General features: G+C 38.6%; 1 protein-coding gene across 1 annotated transcript in view; it reads right to left on the bottom strand.

Annotated features, from left to right (window-relative positions):
• Positions 1 to 4,167: 4,167 nt before the first annotated feature.
• Positions 4,168 to 17,506, bottom strand: part of DTHD1 (death domain containing 1) — a 31,608-nt gene continuing 18,269 nt past the window's right edge. The window contains exons 7-10 of the mRNA XM_074991782.1: positions 15,042 to 15,331; positions 12,782 to 13,026; positions 5,782 to 5,839; positions 4,168 to 4,487 (exon numbers count right to left, since the gene is read on the bottom strand). Of these exons, the coding sequence (XP_074847883.1) occupies positions 4,168 to 4,487; positions 5,782 to 5,839; positions 12,782 to 13,026; positions 15,042 to 15,331 (913 nt within the window). The remainder of the gene's footprint in view (positions 4,488 to 5,781; positions 5,840 to 12,781; positions 13,027 to 15,041; positions 15,332 to 17,506) is intronic.

Below are 17,506 nucleotides of genomic sequence, written 5' to 3'. Positions count from 1 at the left end.
ATCCAAATGTATTACAGTAGGATATTCCTCTTAAATTTCTCACTCACTCTTGAGCTTTATCTACTAATGTATTAGACCAGGGTTTTCCAAACTTTATATAGTTGGGACCTGGTTTTTTTCAGTACCTTTCTTTGAGGCCCAATAATATAAATACATATTTTAAAAAATGAAAAATAAATTTTCATTGTTTATTGTTTATTCACAATAATACTACATAGCAATAATTTGTATATTTTCTAAGGACTATGTTTTTTCCAAGGACTGCGGACCACACTTTGGGAAATGCTGTATTAGACAGTGTATAAAGGCTAATGTCAGACTGGCTCCTGAGTCCACTGTTCGTTTATAATGCTGATCTCTATTTGCTATTAATCATGTTTGGGGCACCAGGATTTGTTCCAAGTACTAGAAGTTTTCAAAACCTAAGGAGCTAAAAGATGGCATAGCAAAAACATTTATTGGCGCTAATTATGTAGACCTTCTTTTTCTGCCTGGGAAATAAAATTAAAAGTAAATTCATCCCATGCCACAATAACTTTTAAAACAACATGACAAGTTTGGCTTTATTTAAAATTAATTTTGAATCTGAAGAAAGTTTTTAAATCAAGCTGGATAATAACTAGAATAAAAAGGTTGCACAATCTTACTGGATTTTAAAAAATATTTCTGTATATGTTATGTTTACTTAACTACACAGAATAAGAGTTGAGGCAAGCTTCACCATACCTGAAATATTTTTGATATCCTAGTATACATATTGCATAGCTGTTGGTAACCTAGTATACATATTGCATAGCTGTTTAAGGCGGAATTGTGTTTTTTACATTAGAAATTAAAATAACTATTGTAACAGCACTTCTAGTAGTTTTTCATCCATAGAGCTGAAAGTGATTAAAGAAGAAAGTTAGGCATCATTATCAGAATGATGTAAAAACTTGCACAGCATTATTTGTTCATAAATGGTTTGAAGACCTATTCTAAATCCAAAAGTTTTATCCATAAACACAATTTGGGTTAGAAATGACACATTATGAATTTATTGTCTGTGTATGGTATATTGTAATCAACTGCGAAATTTACAATGTGCAGGTGGTTTATACAACATAATTACACTATACGCTAGTTTGAAGCCAGCCTACATTACAAGTTTGTAATGAGCCTGGTTCACTATCTAGTCATATCTGCGTGAAACACATGCAAACAAGACAGAGTATTTTTACATGAACTTTGTACACAACTGTCTTTAGGTTCTGCTATGATGTTCACTACTCTACAGTCTAAACATCTCAGGAAGTTGTTATTCTCACAGCACTCCTCTGAAATAATTACTGCTTTTTATAACAGGAGGACTAAGTGACTTGGGTAAAGTCAAGGAGCAGAAGGGTGCTGAAGAATTAGGGAACTAGCTTAGGATTCGGGAGACTTGATATCCATTATCTGCTTTGCTGCAGATTTGTGTAATTCTGGGCAAGTCAGTTAACATCTTTGTCTCAGTTCTCCAGCCATAGAAAGTGGGTAATAGTACTTCCATAGATAAAAGGGGTGTTTTCAGTATTACATACATTATAAGACACTGGGATACTAAGGCAACGATGCCCATGTAAGTGCCTATCATAGATTAGAGAGGGAGCATGTGGAGAATCAGGAAATTGAAACCAAGCTTCTCACTTCTTCACAGAGGTGTAAATGACTGCACAAGGTGAATCAAGGTTCTGACAGTGAAATTATGTTTACTCCTTTGTTACTGTATTTTTCTGCAACTGAAGCTTAGTTGAATAAGCTTAAGGCTAGACACGGAGGCCATCCTGTGGCAGAAGGTAGGTAGTACAGAATGCTTGGAATATGAAGTAAAATTGAAGGTCTCTCGATAGTTTCATGATTATTTATTATTTATATTACTGTGACACTTAGGAGCCCTCATCAAGGACCACCTTATGGTAGGTTCATGTGTACATTTTGATAAAGCTAGAATTGCTGAAGAATAATTGACTGTAGAGAAAGAGGAAGTACTCAAGGTAATTGCTTTCTACTGATTGTCTAACATGTTCGCGCAGTGAGTGACAAATACAATATATATAGATTCAATCGCTACTGACAAAATGACTGGTTCCACTGAAATGTAATCTGGACTTAGTGGGATTTTTTTCTATTTAAGGAAAAAAAAAAAGAAAAGAACTGAGTGCATGTTTTTGTACTTCGGTCTCACGGAATGGTCTGAATTAATTCCTGTGCTGTTTCTGAATTACCTAAAAGCAGTGTAACTTCTTTAAGTGGAACTGTCAATCAGAGGATGAATTAGTAAGTATGCAGAATGTTTGCCTTAATCGTATTTTAAAGTTGTAGTTTGCTTACAGATTCTAGTACTTCAGCAGTCGAATAACATGAGTGACAATAACTCGATATCCACAACAAAGTTAGACAGTAAAAAGAGAGACTTGTCAACTGTTTAGAATTTCTATTAATTCAGAACATTATTTAAAATTAATTTTGAACCTGAAGAAAGCTTTTAATCAAGCTGGAAAATAACTATAATAAAAAGGCTGCACAATCTTACTGGATTTTAAAAATTATTTCTACATATGTTCTGTTAACTTAACTATACTTCACAGTTGTAAATTTAAAAAAGAAGCTTATTTTCAGCAGTCTTTTTATCCACTGTAGCTTCTCAGCTATCTTTTGGCCTTGAGTGTCCATTGTAACTAGTGCATATTACCCCTTAAAGGGATTTGTGGCATCCTGACAGATGGAAATATGTTGATTATTAGGTCCTACATACTGTCACTTCCAATTCATGTGATGCAAAGAACATGATAACGAAAAATACAGTAATAAGTATGCCTGTTAAAGCTGACATGAATTTTACACAACAATTTGGAGAGATGAATAAGAAGTGATAGAGCAAATGGATAAGGAATAGTATGCAAATATCAGTCAGGTGATTCTATTTACCTTTTCCAGTAGTATAAGATCACAAGATATTAGATGACACTACAAGGCAACAGATTTAAATTTGACTAGAAAAACTTCAGAATTTGGCATTAGTCTAACACCTGTAGCAATGAGACAGAGTTTAACTGCATACGGATGAGGCTTAGACATTCTTAGAACTTCAAGAGTATAATGAGCATTTATACTCGGAAGAATAACATATTCATAGAGCACATCATTTCACGTGGTAGAGATGACCACTAACTGCATGAGTTTGGAAAAAGCTTCCTCCCTAAGTGCCTTATAACCATTGTTTGTTTGTTGTCTATTAGGAATCTGGTACTGACCAACATGAAGGCTAGGTCACCTAATGGGCTAAACTGGACTAGGCCATCTGTTAGGCTGATGAAGTATGGTAATGCCTGTACTCCTAAAGTATGGGGCCCTGTTGGTAAGCACCAGACCATTCTGCAGTCAGTGGAGCTCTGTGTATATTTAAATGCTGAATGTAATTCTTCTTAGCTGTATTTTCAGCAAATAGTTTGATTTCAGTGAGAAACATTAGCTCTTATTAGGTACGGGGAAGACTATAAAGAAGTCAAGGCAAACACCAAGGCTGTTTCTCTGAAAGTGGCTGGCTAATAAACAGCCTGAAATATGCTAGTGAGGCATGGATGCAAATTCCCCATGCCTCATTAGCATAAGGTCACATGATTTGGAGTCTGTAAGACGCTCTTCTGGACTCCAAAACGGCGTGTAGAGGTGCGGCCCCCGGTGGGTCTTCCGGAAGCAAGTCCTTCTTCTGGAGGCCCCTTCTTCCCGAAAATTTTCAGGAAGAAGGGACCTACTGAAGGAGGACTTCCTTCCGGAAGACCCACTGGGGGCCGCACTTCTACATGCTGTTTTGGAGTCAGGAAGAGCATCTTCTGGACTCCAAATCACATGATCTTATACTAATGAGGCATGGGGAATTTGCATCTGTGCCTCATTAGCATATTTTGGGTTGTTTATTAGCATGCCACTTTCAGAGAAAGTGGCATGTGTAGAAACAGCCCTAGTGTTATCATGAAGAGAATGAGAAGTTCCTGAACAATTAAAGAGCTCCCAGCTGCCCAAATGGTCTCTTCCCCATTAGCCAATTCATTTTAAAAGTTTTAAATAATTTATCAAGTTATAGCAAATGTCACATGGAAATTCTGATTACTTGTGCATTCATCCCGCAAGGCGGAAATCTGTCTCTCAGTTGTCCATTTCAAACCAGTGTTTTTGCCAAGTGAATACTTTATTCTCCCACTTGAACCGGAGCTCTTCTGAAAGATCACTTCTGCCACTCTTACGAAGATAACGAGATAGGAGTCTCTGTTTATCAGCTGATCTGGGAAGATTCTTTTTCCAGAAGCAAAGAAGCTCATAGATCTGCTGTGTTAGATTATCAGGGCATTTCAGTCTAACAAGCTGAAGTGTGCTTCGTCTGATTGACAGGTGCATAGAGAGCAGTGATGCATTATCTTCTGAGAGTTCTTCTGCGAGCCAGTACAAGAAGTTATCCCATAGGGCCTCTGTTAGTCAACATGTAAACATAGAAAGGTATTCAGGTTTTTAAAAAATCATGTAATGTATTTTATATTACTTGTTGCCCTCTCTAATATTAAAGATTTCCAAAGCTGGAAATACTGTAGATTTATGGCAAAATCCTATTTCCATTGAGGTCAAAGGGATTTTTGCCATTGACTTAAGCAGATCTCAGATAATAGTCTCTCTACTCCTGTAATTTTGCACTCTTGCACAAACTTGTACTATTAGCTTCTCTGCCTCTGTAATGATCACTTATAAAGGCTGCATCTACACTACAGAGATCTTTTGAAAGAAGCTCTTCTGAAGATCTCTTCCAAAAGAGCTTCTTTCAAAAGAGTGCGTCCGCACACAAAAAAACAGATCAAAAGAGTGATCTGCTCTTTCAAAAGAGAGCATCCACACAGCTCCCACTCTTTTTAAAGAACAGGCCAGGGATCGAAATTAAAGATCATTCTTTCGAAAGAAGGGCCCTGTGGAGCGTCTACACACACATTTTCTTCAGAAAGAAGCTTTCAAAAGGGTCATTCTTCCTGAAAGGGGAAAGGAAGAGTGATTTTGAAAGGACCACCACATTCTTGTGATTTACTTTAGAAAGAACACTTTTTGTGTGTAGACTCTCCATGGGCTCTTCAAAAGAATCCCCTTCTTTTGAAAGAACTTGCTAGTGTAGATGCAGCCAAATTGTGTATAGGAAATCAGCAATAAAATGCAACAGCTCAAATATTTTCTACTACAGATGAGGGAATTGAACCAACTTTCAACTCAGCTCCTGCGAGAAGGCAGGCACTCCCTTGACAATCACTGCCTGAAGGTTGCTCCCTGGGGAAAGAGAGAGCCTAATCCTGATATACCATGAAAGGGGGAGACATTCCTTGCTTATATTATTTGAACTGATTTGTATTGATTTCCTTTGTTTTTTTGTTTGTGGTTTATCATGAAAGGAGAGAAACTTTGAAGTAACTGGGCTGCAGGGACAAGCCATAGAAGTGGCTGGCCATCAAACAGGAGGAGCAACCAGCAGCAGCAGCAGACCCCAGTGAAGAGAAGGCTAACATACCATTTCCAGTCACAAGGAGGCAAGAGCGGTGAGCTGACCCCTCGTAGGACTTCATAAGCTATTTCCTTCCCTGGGAAAGTGTTTCACGAACACCTTTTTCATTTCATTTACTGTTATTGTTAATGTATTTATATTCTTCTGACCTTAATAGGCAAAGTTTGTTTTAATAAATGAAAATAATGGCAACGATTAGATTAGTATATCTTAATAAAATCTCTTACCTGATGAGTCAGTAGAAATTCTTTTCGTGCTTTTTGGCCGGCTGATCAGTTTTTCCTGCTACCAAAGGAAAAAATATTTAGGGAGGGAGAATAAACAGATCTCTCATGAGGAGAAAGATATAAGGATGGGAAGCAGTAAATCAACACTTTTCAAGTTCAGTGCTGCCTGTGCCATTACCACATACAGGGCCAGAGTCAAAGCCATTGTATATTAGATCACTTTGAAATGACTGAAACTGTCTCACACCAGCTGACAGTGTGTCCCACCATATTTGGCAGTATGCCTACGCTGTAATCATAGGTTGTGATTGGTGCTTGTGTAGACATGCACCTCTTAGCTTCAATCTAGCTAGCTTGTGCCTCAGAGCAGTGAAGGAGTGGCAGCTTGAGTATCACCATTGGCTAGCTACTCAAGTGATTGTCACAGGGTTCTCAGTGGGCTGAAGTGATCTGGTACCCAGATTGTCTAGGTTGAAGCTATTTCAAGTATCCATGCCTCTCTATAGCTTAGGTGTCCTCTGTAAACCAAGTTATTGCCTTTGTGCAGCCGTCCACAGAAGCAGATATTCTAAGATAGCAGTGTGCACTGTGTCATGTGACCAATCTAATTTCAGGTATTGGCAGAACTATGCACGTGCATTTGATAAAAGCAAATACAAGTCTCAGTAGTGTTATAGAAGATAATGACACCTAGCACACACCTAGAAATTCTTGATTTCTTAGCACAAGCTTTAGGAAGGGCACACTCTCATAGTAATGGTTTGGCAGGTTTCTCTGCAAATGAAGAAATGTGTGGAACTTCTTAGATATCTAGCTTAATAATGCCACCTTTTCAGCTATACTTATTGAATGGAGCAACTGTAATTTTAACACATTATACTGATCATTACATGCAAGAGTCTATATTTTCAGTGCTAAAGAGCAGTATTCTCATAAAGGCCGTGTCTACACTTAGGAAAAACTTTGAAATGGCCATGCTAATGGCCAAATTGAAGAATACTAGTGAGGTGCTGAAATGAATATTCAGCACCCCATTAGGATGCTGCTGGCCCCAGTACTTTGAAAGTGCCATATTTCACTTGCGCATGGCTCGTCTACACTAGGGTCCTTTTTTGAAAGGACCCTCAAACATTGAAATCCCCTTATTCCTCAGCTCATAGGAATACTAATGAGCTGATAGGAGTAAGGGGGTTTTGATGTTTGAAGGGTCCTTTTGGAAAGGACCCCCACGTAGGCGAGCCGCATGCGAGCGAAACGCAGCACTTTTGAAGTGCTGCGGCTGACCGCATGCAAATGAGGCGTTGAATAGTCATTTTAGTGCCTTCTCAGTATTCAATATGGCCATTAGCACGGCCATTTTGGAGTTTTTCCTAAGGGTAGACGTAGCCAAAGTGCAATTCCCCCTGCTTCCCGTCTACTTGCTTGGGATGAGGGAATTACAGATATATAACCCATGCTCTTACCTGCTGCTCTGCCTGCAAAATGGCTGTATTGGATTTGGGCACAATCTGACTTACTCTAACAACCTTCTGAAAAGAGGGGCTTCAACTATTTAAAAAGAAGGAACTAAGGTTTGCTGGTGAGCTGCATTCTAAAGGCCACCACAATCATGAGTTCCCTGCTCACCTAAGGTTTAGTGTCAGCCCTGCACCAAATTGGATTTCATCCTAATAAGGTTTTTGTGCATGACACTGGAAAACCCAACCCATCTCATATGCATCCAATAACATAATTTGTCAATGCAGCAGACAGGTTTTTATACTATGGTCTCTGCAGTCAGCGGAGTTGTACCAGTATGAAATGATTTTTCTTGCACTTGATGATCATATATCTTAAATACATGAGAATATCTTCCAGAGAGAGGCACTGTTTCCCTTTCAGGTCTGTAATGGTCTGTCTCTTTATGTTGCTTAGCTATGCAGTTATATTTAAGCATGGATTTTTCATTTGCTAATGGGAATTTAGAGAGTCATTCTTTTGAGAGAGGCTTTCACTGATAGTAATTGTAGATGACCTCAGTTGCCCATAGATTGACTTTAATGTGAACCACTTTGTGCCCTTCAGTTTTAAAAAGGTGAAAATGATGAATATGATTAATATAATATGTATTATATGTAAAAAAGTTAAATCTGCTTTAAAAGACTAAAATCTGTGATGAAACAGAAAATTCACCTGGAGTGTAACTCCATTGACTTTTAGTTCCAAGTATTCTGGTTGACAGTGTAAGTCCTGGACTAGTCGTAAGTGGTTTTCTAGCCTAGAAGGCCCTTCAATTAGCAAAGGCGGCTGCTTTTCTGAAGCATAGGTCACATGCTATTTCACTGTGAGACAGTCATTAGGGATATAACTGCAGCAGAATAGTAATTTGACAATGCTTGAAGATATAGCTACAATATGAACATGCAAATCACTTTGATAGCCTTTCCTATCACACACTAATATAAAATTACAAAATGGTCACTCTGTTAGACCCTTGAGACATGAGCAGACTGTACTAGCACCTAAAGCAGTAGAGGCAGAACAGGGAGGAAAAAGGAGGGAAATCACTTGGTTCATTTATCTCTTATTTACTTCAGTTTTATACCCACACAATTAGTCCTGATTTACATCAGTAGACATGAGTTTAGGAACAGGCCTATGAATTTTTCTTAAATGTGGAAAGGTGTGCCTGGTCCTTTGAGGCCCTTGTGGTCCCATCACTTTCTGCCTAGGAAAGGATCATCAAAAGTGAATCCTCCAGGCCTGTCTCCAAAAGCTGCACAGCCGCATCAAATCAGCACCCAGCTGGCAGAGACAAAAGGAACTGCAGGGCTGAACATCCTGGTGACAGCCATCAGGTGTTGGACTTTCCCTACCCTGGATGGGTTTTATCCATTTTAGACTCTGGCTTGGCCAGAGGCCTGAGCCATTTACAACTTATCTACTTAAGTTCAACAACCTAGAGAGGTGCCCTGGGGCAGGAAAGTTTGCAGCATCACGCCTAGCTGGCAGAAGGTACTCGCGAGAGGCTAGTGTCCCCAACACTGGAGGTAACAAAATTCTTAAATGCAGTAAAATGAGAGAGCCCCATTACTGGCTAGTGCTGCAGAAGACCAATGTGGTACTCTGTGATATTGTGGTCTATAAAGATATAAATGTGAAGAAGATGGCCATTGCTTTGGAGAACTTCACTGTGTTTTCAAAATCTTAGTTGTCAGGAATTTTATCTTAAAACAAAACAAAAAAAAAACACTGGAAGGGTAGCCAGTTTGAAGTCCAAACATAAGCAGAAGTTGACAAAGGATCAGCAACTTTTTTCAATAATATTTTTCACTTGTAAAGGCAAGGGGTATGTCTAGTTTTCAATATCATTCTGACTATAATTGAGAAAACAGCTAAAACCTCAAACAGACAGGAGTACATAGGCTATTACTGGTTTTTCCCATAGGGGAGGTCCCAAAGGGGTGTTCTGTCAGGAGAGAGAATATAAGGCTATGGTTAATTGTGTAATTGCAAAGAAGGGCTTACATGATATGGGTCCAATGATTTTTTAGGAAGAATGATTCTGAAACTTAAGACTGCCAAAGGTAAATGTGTGTATTGAAATTATCAAAGAAACCTGAGAGGGCTGAGATATGCATCCTCTAATTCGGAAGACTGGGAAGGGGTCTCCACAGGTTTCTGACTGTCTGGGTTCTGGTTGAAATGACTACTGCTGCTAGAATTTCATTCTATTAATAGTGTATTATGGTACCAAGAGCCTTCAATAAGCATCTATTTTTTTTTAATCTAAATAAACTAAGGGTGAGGATTTTTTAAAAATAGATAAAGTGTGTTATAAAACAAGAGATCCCTTGAAAGTTCTAATAACTCAAACCAGCTGCAATGCAACTTGTGAAGATAATTCTGTCCTGTGCAATTATTCTCAGCAAGCTTTAAGGTGAAATCCTGACCTCAGTGAAATCTGTGGCAAAACTATTAACTTCAGTGGGGCCATGACTTTAACATTCGAATCTAATACATGTTCTCTTTGGGTGGGCTTTTTAACTGGGATTGAGGATGGTGGGACACCTCATGCAGCTATTATTCAGAAAATTAACTACTTTCAAGGCTCATCAGTTTAAAATTATGTAATATAAGCCTCAAAATTTCCAAAATACTCTCTTTTTTGGCATAGACTGCACACAAAAAAACTTTGGAAAATAGAGAATATTGTGGTGGTTTTTGTTATTCCAAAATAGATTTAAAGGGGGAAAATTTGGCATATAGGAAAAACTAGCTCACCAGCTATTAACTCCATACCCTATCACTATCATTAAACTGTAGGGGGAGCTGAATACTAAATAACTAAAATTATTGTCAGGTGGTTAATTAGTGAGTCATTTAAAAAGACATCCCATTTACTCATGTCAGCAAACAACCATAATTGGAACAATCCATAGTGTGGGCTTAGGGGACATTGCTGACTGGCGTAGAGTTGTAGGTCAAAATAATGGTGGCTTCTGAGCTGAGATAATTGCAGTATTTATCTTTATTATTGCTCTTGGTCCTTCATGTTATGAATATGAAGCTTAGTCTACCAACAATATTTAAAGCAAATGCAGAGTTAGTGAAAATAACAGAGGTAATTATTTACTGTTCTAAATAGTAATTAAAGAGAAAAATCCATGAACGAAGGGGACAAATTCTAACTTAATTTACACCAGTGCAATTCTGAAGTAACTACATTATAGTGTATCAGAGAGGTAACCGTGTTAGTCTGTAGCTTCGAGAACAACAAGTCTTGTGGCAATGTATAGACTAACAGATATTTTGGAGCATAAGCTTTCATGGGCAAAGAACCACTTCATCAGATGCATGAGTGGGGGGGAGTTTCAGCAGGGTATTTAAAGAGTGGGGTCCCAGCCAGAGCTGACAAGGTCTATTCAGCAAGGTGGAAATGGCCCAGTATCAACAGTACGTATCAAAAGAGGCAAAAACAAGTCAAATCAGACAGGAGGATGTTGAGCCATTGTCAGAGTCTAATGGGGAGATATTAGCTCCCAGAGCAGAGAAACCGCCTTCGTAAGCTGTGAGCTGCTCCCTGTCTCTGTTTAATCCATGGTTAATGGAGTCAAATTTGCAAATAAATTGCAGCTTGGAGATTTCTCTCTCCATTTGATTTTTGAAAAGTTTTTGTTTCAGAACTGTTACCCTTAAATCTGCCACTGAGTGTCCAGGGAGATTGGATTAAATACATGGATTAAACAGAGACTGGGAGTGGCTCGCATCTTACAAAGCTTGATAGGAAAGATGACCATAAATTTAAATGAGGGGGCATCACATGTAATTACTTCAAACTTATTGAAAGTCTCAATAGGATATTTAAAAACTAATGTTCTTTGCAATACAGTACAAAAAGCAGTGAAAAACTTTGGCAGATTAAGTGCCAAAGCAAAGCTGAGGCAGCTGACAACTGCAAATGCAGTTTATTGCAAGAATCATCCAATGTCATGCTGTGATGGGGGTCAGGGGTCCCCCTGCACTGCACCCCGTCCGCTGGCAGGAGTGACTCTCACTCAGCAGGTACAACAGGAGGTTTATTAGGCAACAGATGCCCAGTTTCTCACAGACACCCAGCCTGACTCACACATGCACTCCCCCCACTCCATCACACATGCAAACAATCATTCTCAATACATGCTAAGGTGGTAGAAGGTGGAATAAACCACAGATTTAAACGTGGGGATGGGAAAAGACAAAATGAAGCCTGGGTCCAAAAAAATAGGTTTTCTGTAAACATCACTATGTTACTCTTAAGGAAAGTGCCACCCATAAGTGTTGTAGATCTCTCCTAAGGAAGGACAACTTTCTGCTGATGTCAAAGAACAAAAACAAAAGCAAGTGAAGTGAAATATAGTCTTGTAAGAGAATTTTGTATTGTATTTTGCTTAAATAAAATCTATATTGGTGCAAAAGTGCACACAACATAATCATTTAAACTTTATAAAATCAGGAGAGACAAAGAGTATGGTAATGGGGAAACAACATCCAAGAAGGCTCTTACAGGCCTTCAGAAAAGGGATTCATAGCAAGGGTGGCAAAACTATTTAAAGGGACAATGGTGGGAGACTCCTGCTATGAAATGGGAGGAATACAGTGGGAAATGGAGACACAGGCCATTGATATAAATTGGTGCTGACTTTGTTGGAGGTATGGTGGTTACAACATGCTTCTTAGGGTCTTGCAAACATGGAGAAGTTTTTAAAAACAGACGAGTTCTGTAATAAATTTGGAGATGGAGTAAACATGTTTGAGGCTGAAGGTGATAAGATATTGTTACTGGAGGTCAGCTGACAGTACTTTGTATCCTAGAGGCTGGAGATCTGGATCTTGAGGAGGCCATAGAGTGAGATTTTAATGGTCAAAGTGAGAAAACTGTTGAAAATCTTATGCATGACTTAGAGATGCAGATAAGGCAATAACATTCATGGAAAAGTTACAGAAACGTGCAAGGGTTCAAGGGGATAGGGTAACCATGTCCAAGGATGACAGTATCTATGGATACTTAAGGAAAATGGGTGGTTCGAATTCTTCTCTGAGCTCCCCCTGAAACTGTAGCTCTGCTCCTTCCCCAACACTGATCTGTGCCTTAAAGTCACAATCTAGCCCCTATCTGTTTAACAGAAACATTCACTGCTGATGACTTGTAGCCATCTCATGGTGTGTGTGTGTGTGTGTGTGTGTGTGTGTGTGAACTGTGGTGTAGTAGATAAACGTCCACTGGGAAATTGTCTCCCCTCTGGTTCTGTTGGATTTGATTAGTTCTGGTCCCCAATTAGTATCTGGGGGGGATGCTGAGCAAGGTAAAAAAACTACTGTTTCACCCACCCCAATCATGAGATTTTATAGGTGAGTTATTCCTGTGTATGATTGTAGTTTATAAAGCAAATTAGGGTCCTTACTGATGAAGGATATATCAATCTGATACAAATGTGTGGCCAAAAAGTGACTTCAAGTAGGAAGCAGTTGAGAAACTTACCTTTGGTAAGGTTAGTGCAATCTTGCATAAAGGTGACTGGTGCTGATAGTCATCAGGCAGAAGGGGTTGATCCCAGTTCTTGGCTGTTGTTTCTTTGTTTATTTTGTAAAAGACTGCAGTCCCCTTGTAATGAGGTGAACTGTAGTTACCAAATTCATCCACTTCTTTGAGCTGGAGCTCCAGTCTGGGCTTTCTTTGTGAATGAAAAATAAGCCTGTAGGCCTTTCCAAAATTCTTCCCATCATCTATAGTTGGTATAAAAAAAGATGCATTTCTTATACTGAGTTTTAGTGTCGTGTTCTATGGTATATAAAGACAATCTTTTGATCTTTTGAGAAGCAAGATAAGTCTATTAGACTTGCACAAATAAAATCATACAATTGTTTTTGGGCCTGGGACCTAAGTGTAAAACACAGAGGAACAATCAGTGTTCCTGGCCACTTAAGTTAATGCTTTTGTTTTCTTTGCAGTTTGCTGCTTCAAAATGCCTCTGAATAGAGGTGTGCTGCAGTTTGAATAGCAGTGTACATGGAGATGGCAACATTAATGAAATACAAACTATGGAGAGACAAGAAATGAAAGTCCATTTTGACAATTAGATTAGTATAGTAGGCAGAAGAAAATATTTTATCTAAGGCTCTAGGAACTAATGTGTGCTACTGTAACATATTACATGAGTAGGTGGTCAAAATTCAAGACCCTTCAGGATGTTTCATTTGAGAGAGGAAAAAAAGATAATGAAATTGGGTGCCTTTGAGACAGCATTATTTATTTGCAAAGAATGGATAATGACCTGTTTTCTGAACTCAGGAGGAACAAAATAAAAGACCCATGAGACAGTTTCTTTGCAGGTTAGTACAAACTTTCACTCCTTCCCATCAATGAAAAAAAAAATCAGCTAAGTGGGGTTTTGCCCATGAAAGCTTATACCCAAATAAATTTGTTAGTCTTTGGCCGTGTCTACACTAGCCCCAAACTTCGAAATGGCTATGCAAATGGCCATTTCGAAGTTTACTAATGAAGCGCTGAAATACATATTCAGCGCTTCATTAGCATGCGGGCGGCCATGGCACTTCGAAATTGACGTGCCTCGCTGCCGTGCGGCTCGTCCCAACAGGGCTCCTTTTTGAAAGGACCCAGCCTACTTCAAAGTCCCCTTATTCCTATGAGCAGATGGGAATAAGTGGACTTCGAAGTAGGCGGGGTCCTTTCGAAAAGGAGCCCCGTCGGGACGAGCCGCGTGATGGCGAGGCACGTCAATTTCGAAGTGCCACAGCTGCCCGCATGCTAATGAAGCACTGAATATGTATTTCAGCGCTTCATTAGTAAACTTTGAAATGGCCATTTGCATGGCCATTTCAAAGTTTGGGGCTAGTGTAGACACTGCCTTTAAGGTGCCAGAGGACTCCTTGTTGCTTTTTGTGAATGACAAAAGCTGTGTTGCTCAATTGTCAGTGTAGATAAAGCCTAAGTAAACCTTATTATAATGGTTGTAGAAAGGGGGAAAAGTTGCAGGTATATTAGTTTTACTTTTCCTGTTTTTGAGTCCTTAACTCTACCCCCTTTAAAATTTTTATTCGCATTTTAATAACGATGCAATATACTGTACAATTTTCCCTGGGAAGAATTTATGTAACTTGTACAGCGGCACCTCTGAAGGTGATGAACACATACACAACTAATTTTAAAACCTGGTTAAGAAGAGCACAAATATTTTGGATAGGATTTTGAAGAGTGCTTAAGGTTGAGCTACCTCTGCTCCCACTGCAGTGAAAAAATTCATCACTATTGTAGCGAATGACAGGAGCTAGACCAACTGTGAGCATTTGTGAAATTTCTAAACACTAGACCATCATCACTTTAATTCAGAGGCCACCAGAAAAAGCATTGTTGTGCCCTACATGCCAGTATCCACATATAAACATATCAGGGCCGTAAAAGACGACTAGGAGAAAAACAGAGGCCTGTGCGTAAAATGTCAGCCCATGGAAGTAACTGACAAAATACCAATTAACTTCCAGTGGGCCAGGATTTCACTCTATGAACTTCTTTTCTGATAATCCCAGTGGTATGGTTTCCTATCTAATCCAGTCCAAACAAGTAAAGGTTGAGTGAGAACACTGATATGTGCCATTCCATACAATTTTTTTAAATGCAAGCTCACTATTTTCAATAAAGGTGGAAGCAAGAAAAAGTTCTGTATTATATGCGACTAGTCAGTTGACAGGTTGTATTTATGCATAAGAAAGGGCAAGTTTACCTGAGGCAAATATATTGCCACTACATCTAAAATGAATCTGTTCTCCTTCTCTTAGTTGAAACTGTTTTGTTGCTTCTGGTGGACCAAAGTACCCCTCCTCATGCAGGCTTTGCAGCTCCCAGTTCAGTTCTTTGGATGGAACCACTAAAACAATTATTTTATGAGAGTTTTCTTTTTTCCGATATAGTACAACATTAGCCATGGTGCTGTGAATGGCTTCCTCCAGAGCTTGGATAAACAGAACTAGATGTGTGTGGTCCATGGCAAATGAAAGCCGGATAACAATAAATCTGCATTAAGAAGAAAAGAGAATCAAATATATAATTCTTGAGGTGACACTTAGTTCTTTATTGAACGATAAATTATTTTATTTATCCTTTGCAACATATCAGGCAAGATAATACAGTTGTTCAAATAGTTAATGAGTGTTCTACTATGCTTTCCTGCTTAAGAGAGAAATCAAATGCCCAGATCAGTTTCCTGGCATATGACATCTGATCAAAAGTCAAGCTGTTCAGGATTGAAAGCTTTGTTGAAGCAGTCCCCTGTTGTACATAATTTTTCTAATGGGAGATGAAGTGGGTCTGTTCATAGTAATTTGAAAGGGAAACTACATGGCTTTTTGCTGTTTACCTTTTGGATCTCATTGACAGAATGTATTATTGAGTTGAAACAAAATACAAATGGCTAGATATGCATATCAATAACTCATGCTTCAGGGCATAAGATAGACCCAATCTAAGGACAGGAAAAGTGTCTTGCTGTCTTACAATACAGTATTGAATAACTAAATGGTCTTGGTTGTAATATCCACTAGTGGCACAATCTACTGCTAACCAGAATATTAGAATAAATATTCAGCGGGCAGTTCAAGCATGTTAATCCCCATGTTGTTTCAATGCTCATGAAGACTCAAACCAGCTGATGAATGGAAATATTGTAACTGGAATAGGAAGTTAACTGGTCTTGAGGGAAGTGGAATTAATGTGTGTGGAAAAAATTTATAAACTTCAGTTGATATATACACACATTTAATCAATTACAGTATATTGTAATTATAAAAGGTAGTACATATATTAGATGGTAAATGTAATAGTCTCATTTCAGATCTTACTAAAGATTTTAAATACATATTAAACAATATGAATTTATATATTAGTTTGATTTTATATTTTAAGATATGACAAAACTGAGTCAATTTGATTGGGTAATTTAATTGCAACAAATTTATGATTCAGTCTATAGGGAACTGATTGTTTTCTCATGTTTCTTCCTGATATGTTTACAAAGCTCTCTACTTTTAATCATTTAGATTATTGGTTGGTTGGTGCAATAATGCAAGATAAGATAATCCTTTCTAACAACAGACCTAGACGTAAATCTGGGTATTTGACATTTGTAAGAATCAGTAACTTGCAAGACTTGTATGAAATGTGAGTGTTAGGTGTTCAGTATTAGGGAATATGTCAAAAGCATCCATTTTGCTTTCAAAATAATGCAGTAATAAACTACAGTGAAAGACAGAGACAATTGCAGGATTGTACCTAATCTCCATTTCACCATACTCCCAAATACTTCTGAGTTACACACAATAAGCTCTTTTTACTAACGTTCAAGGTTTAGAGAATGCAATCCTTATTTACACAGAACTCTCATAGACATCAATAGAAATTTTTTATGCAGGGAGACTGCGGAACTAAACCCACTATGCATGAATTATGTGCATAAATTCTGGGAAAAAGAAATCACAAATGATTTTCAAATGTTTAAATGAATCAACTGTGGTTAGATTCATATATTGTTTTGGTTCCCAGGCATGATATCATACAAAGTTTGTTGACAGGACTCTTTACATAATTTTTCAGTGACTACTGGGGAATATATGTCAACATTCAACTCTTAAAACTTAGTTATGCTCATCTACTCAAGGAGCAGAAACACAATGTCCAATAAAAAACTAATTACAGGCTGAACCTCTCTAGTCCAGCACTCTCTCATCAGGCAACATCCATAATCAGGCGTGATTTTAGTTAGCTGGATGACTACTTATCATGTGTGTGACCAAGTTTCCTGTGGTCCAATAAAGTTTGTTTGCAGCCACCAGTCTTGGTTCTCAGTGTTCTGTTCTGTTATTTAGCTGTAATTTACCCCTAAATTGCTACATCTACACTGGGATGCTACATCGACATAGCTTATCTCAATATAGCAAAATCGAAATAAGCTATTTCAACGAATAGCGTCCACACGTCCTCCAGGGCTGCTGCCGTCGACGTTCAACATTGACGTTGGACAGCACTACATTGAAATAAGCGCTGCAGGGGAGCATCTACACATCAAAGCGGCCCAAATCGAAATAAGGGTGCCAGGAACAGCTGCAGACAGGGTCACAGGGCGGACTAGCACTTCTGGGGCAACAGCAAGCTGCTCCCTTTAAGGGCCCCTCCCAGACACACTCAGCCTGCACA

Source organism: Carettochelys insculpta, chromosome 4 (genome assembly GCF_033958435.1).
Source record: "Carettochelys insculpta isolate YL-2023 chromosome 4, ASM3395843v1, whole genome shotgun sequence".
Lineage (NCBI taxonomy): Eukaryota > Metazoa > Chordata > Testudines > Carettochelyidae > Carettochelys > Carettochelys insculpta.
Note: the sequence above shows the minus strand (reverse complement) of the source record. Positions and strands in the feature narration are given on the sequence as shown.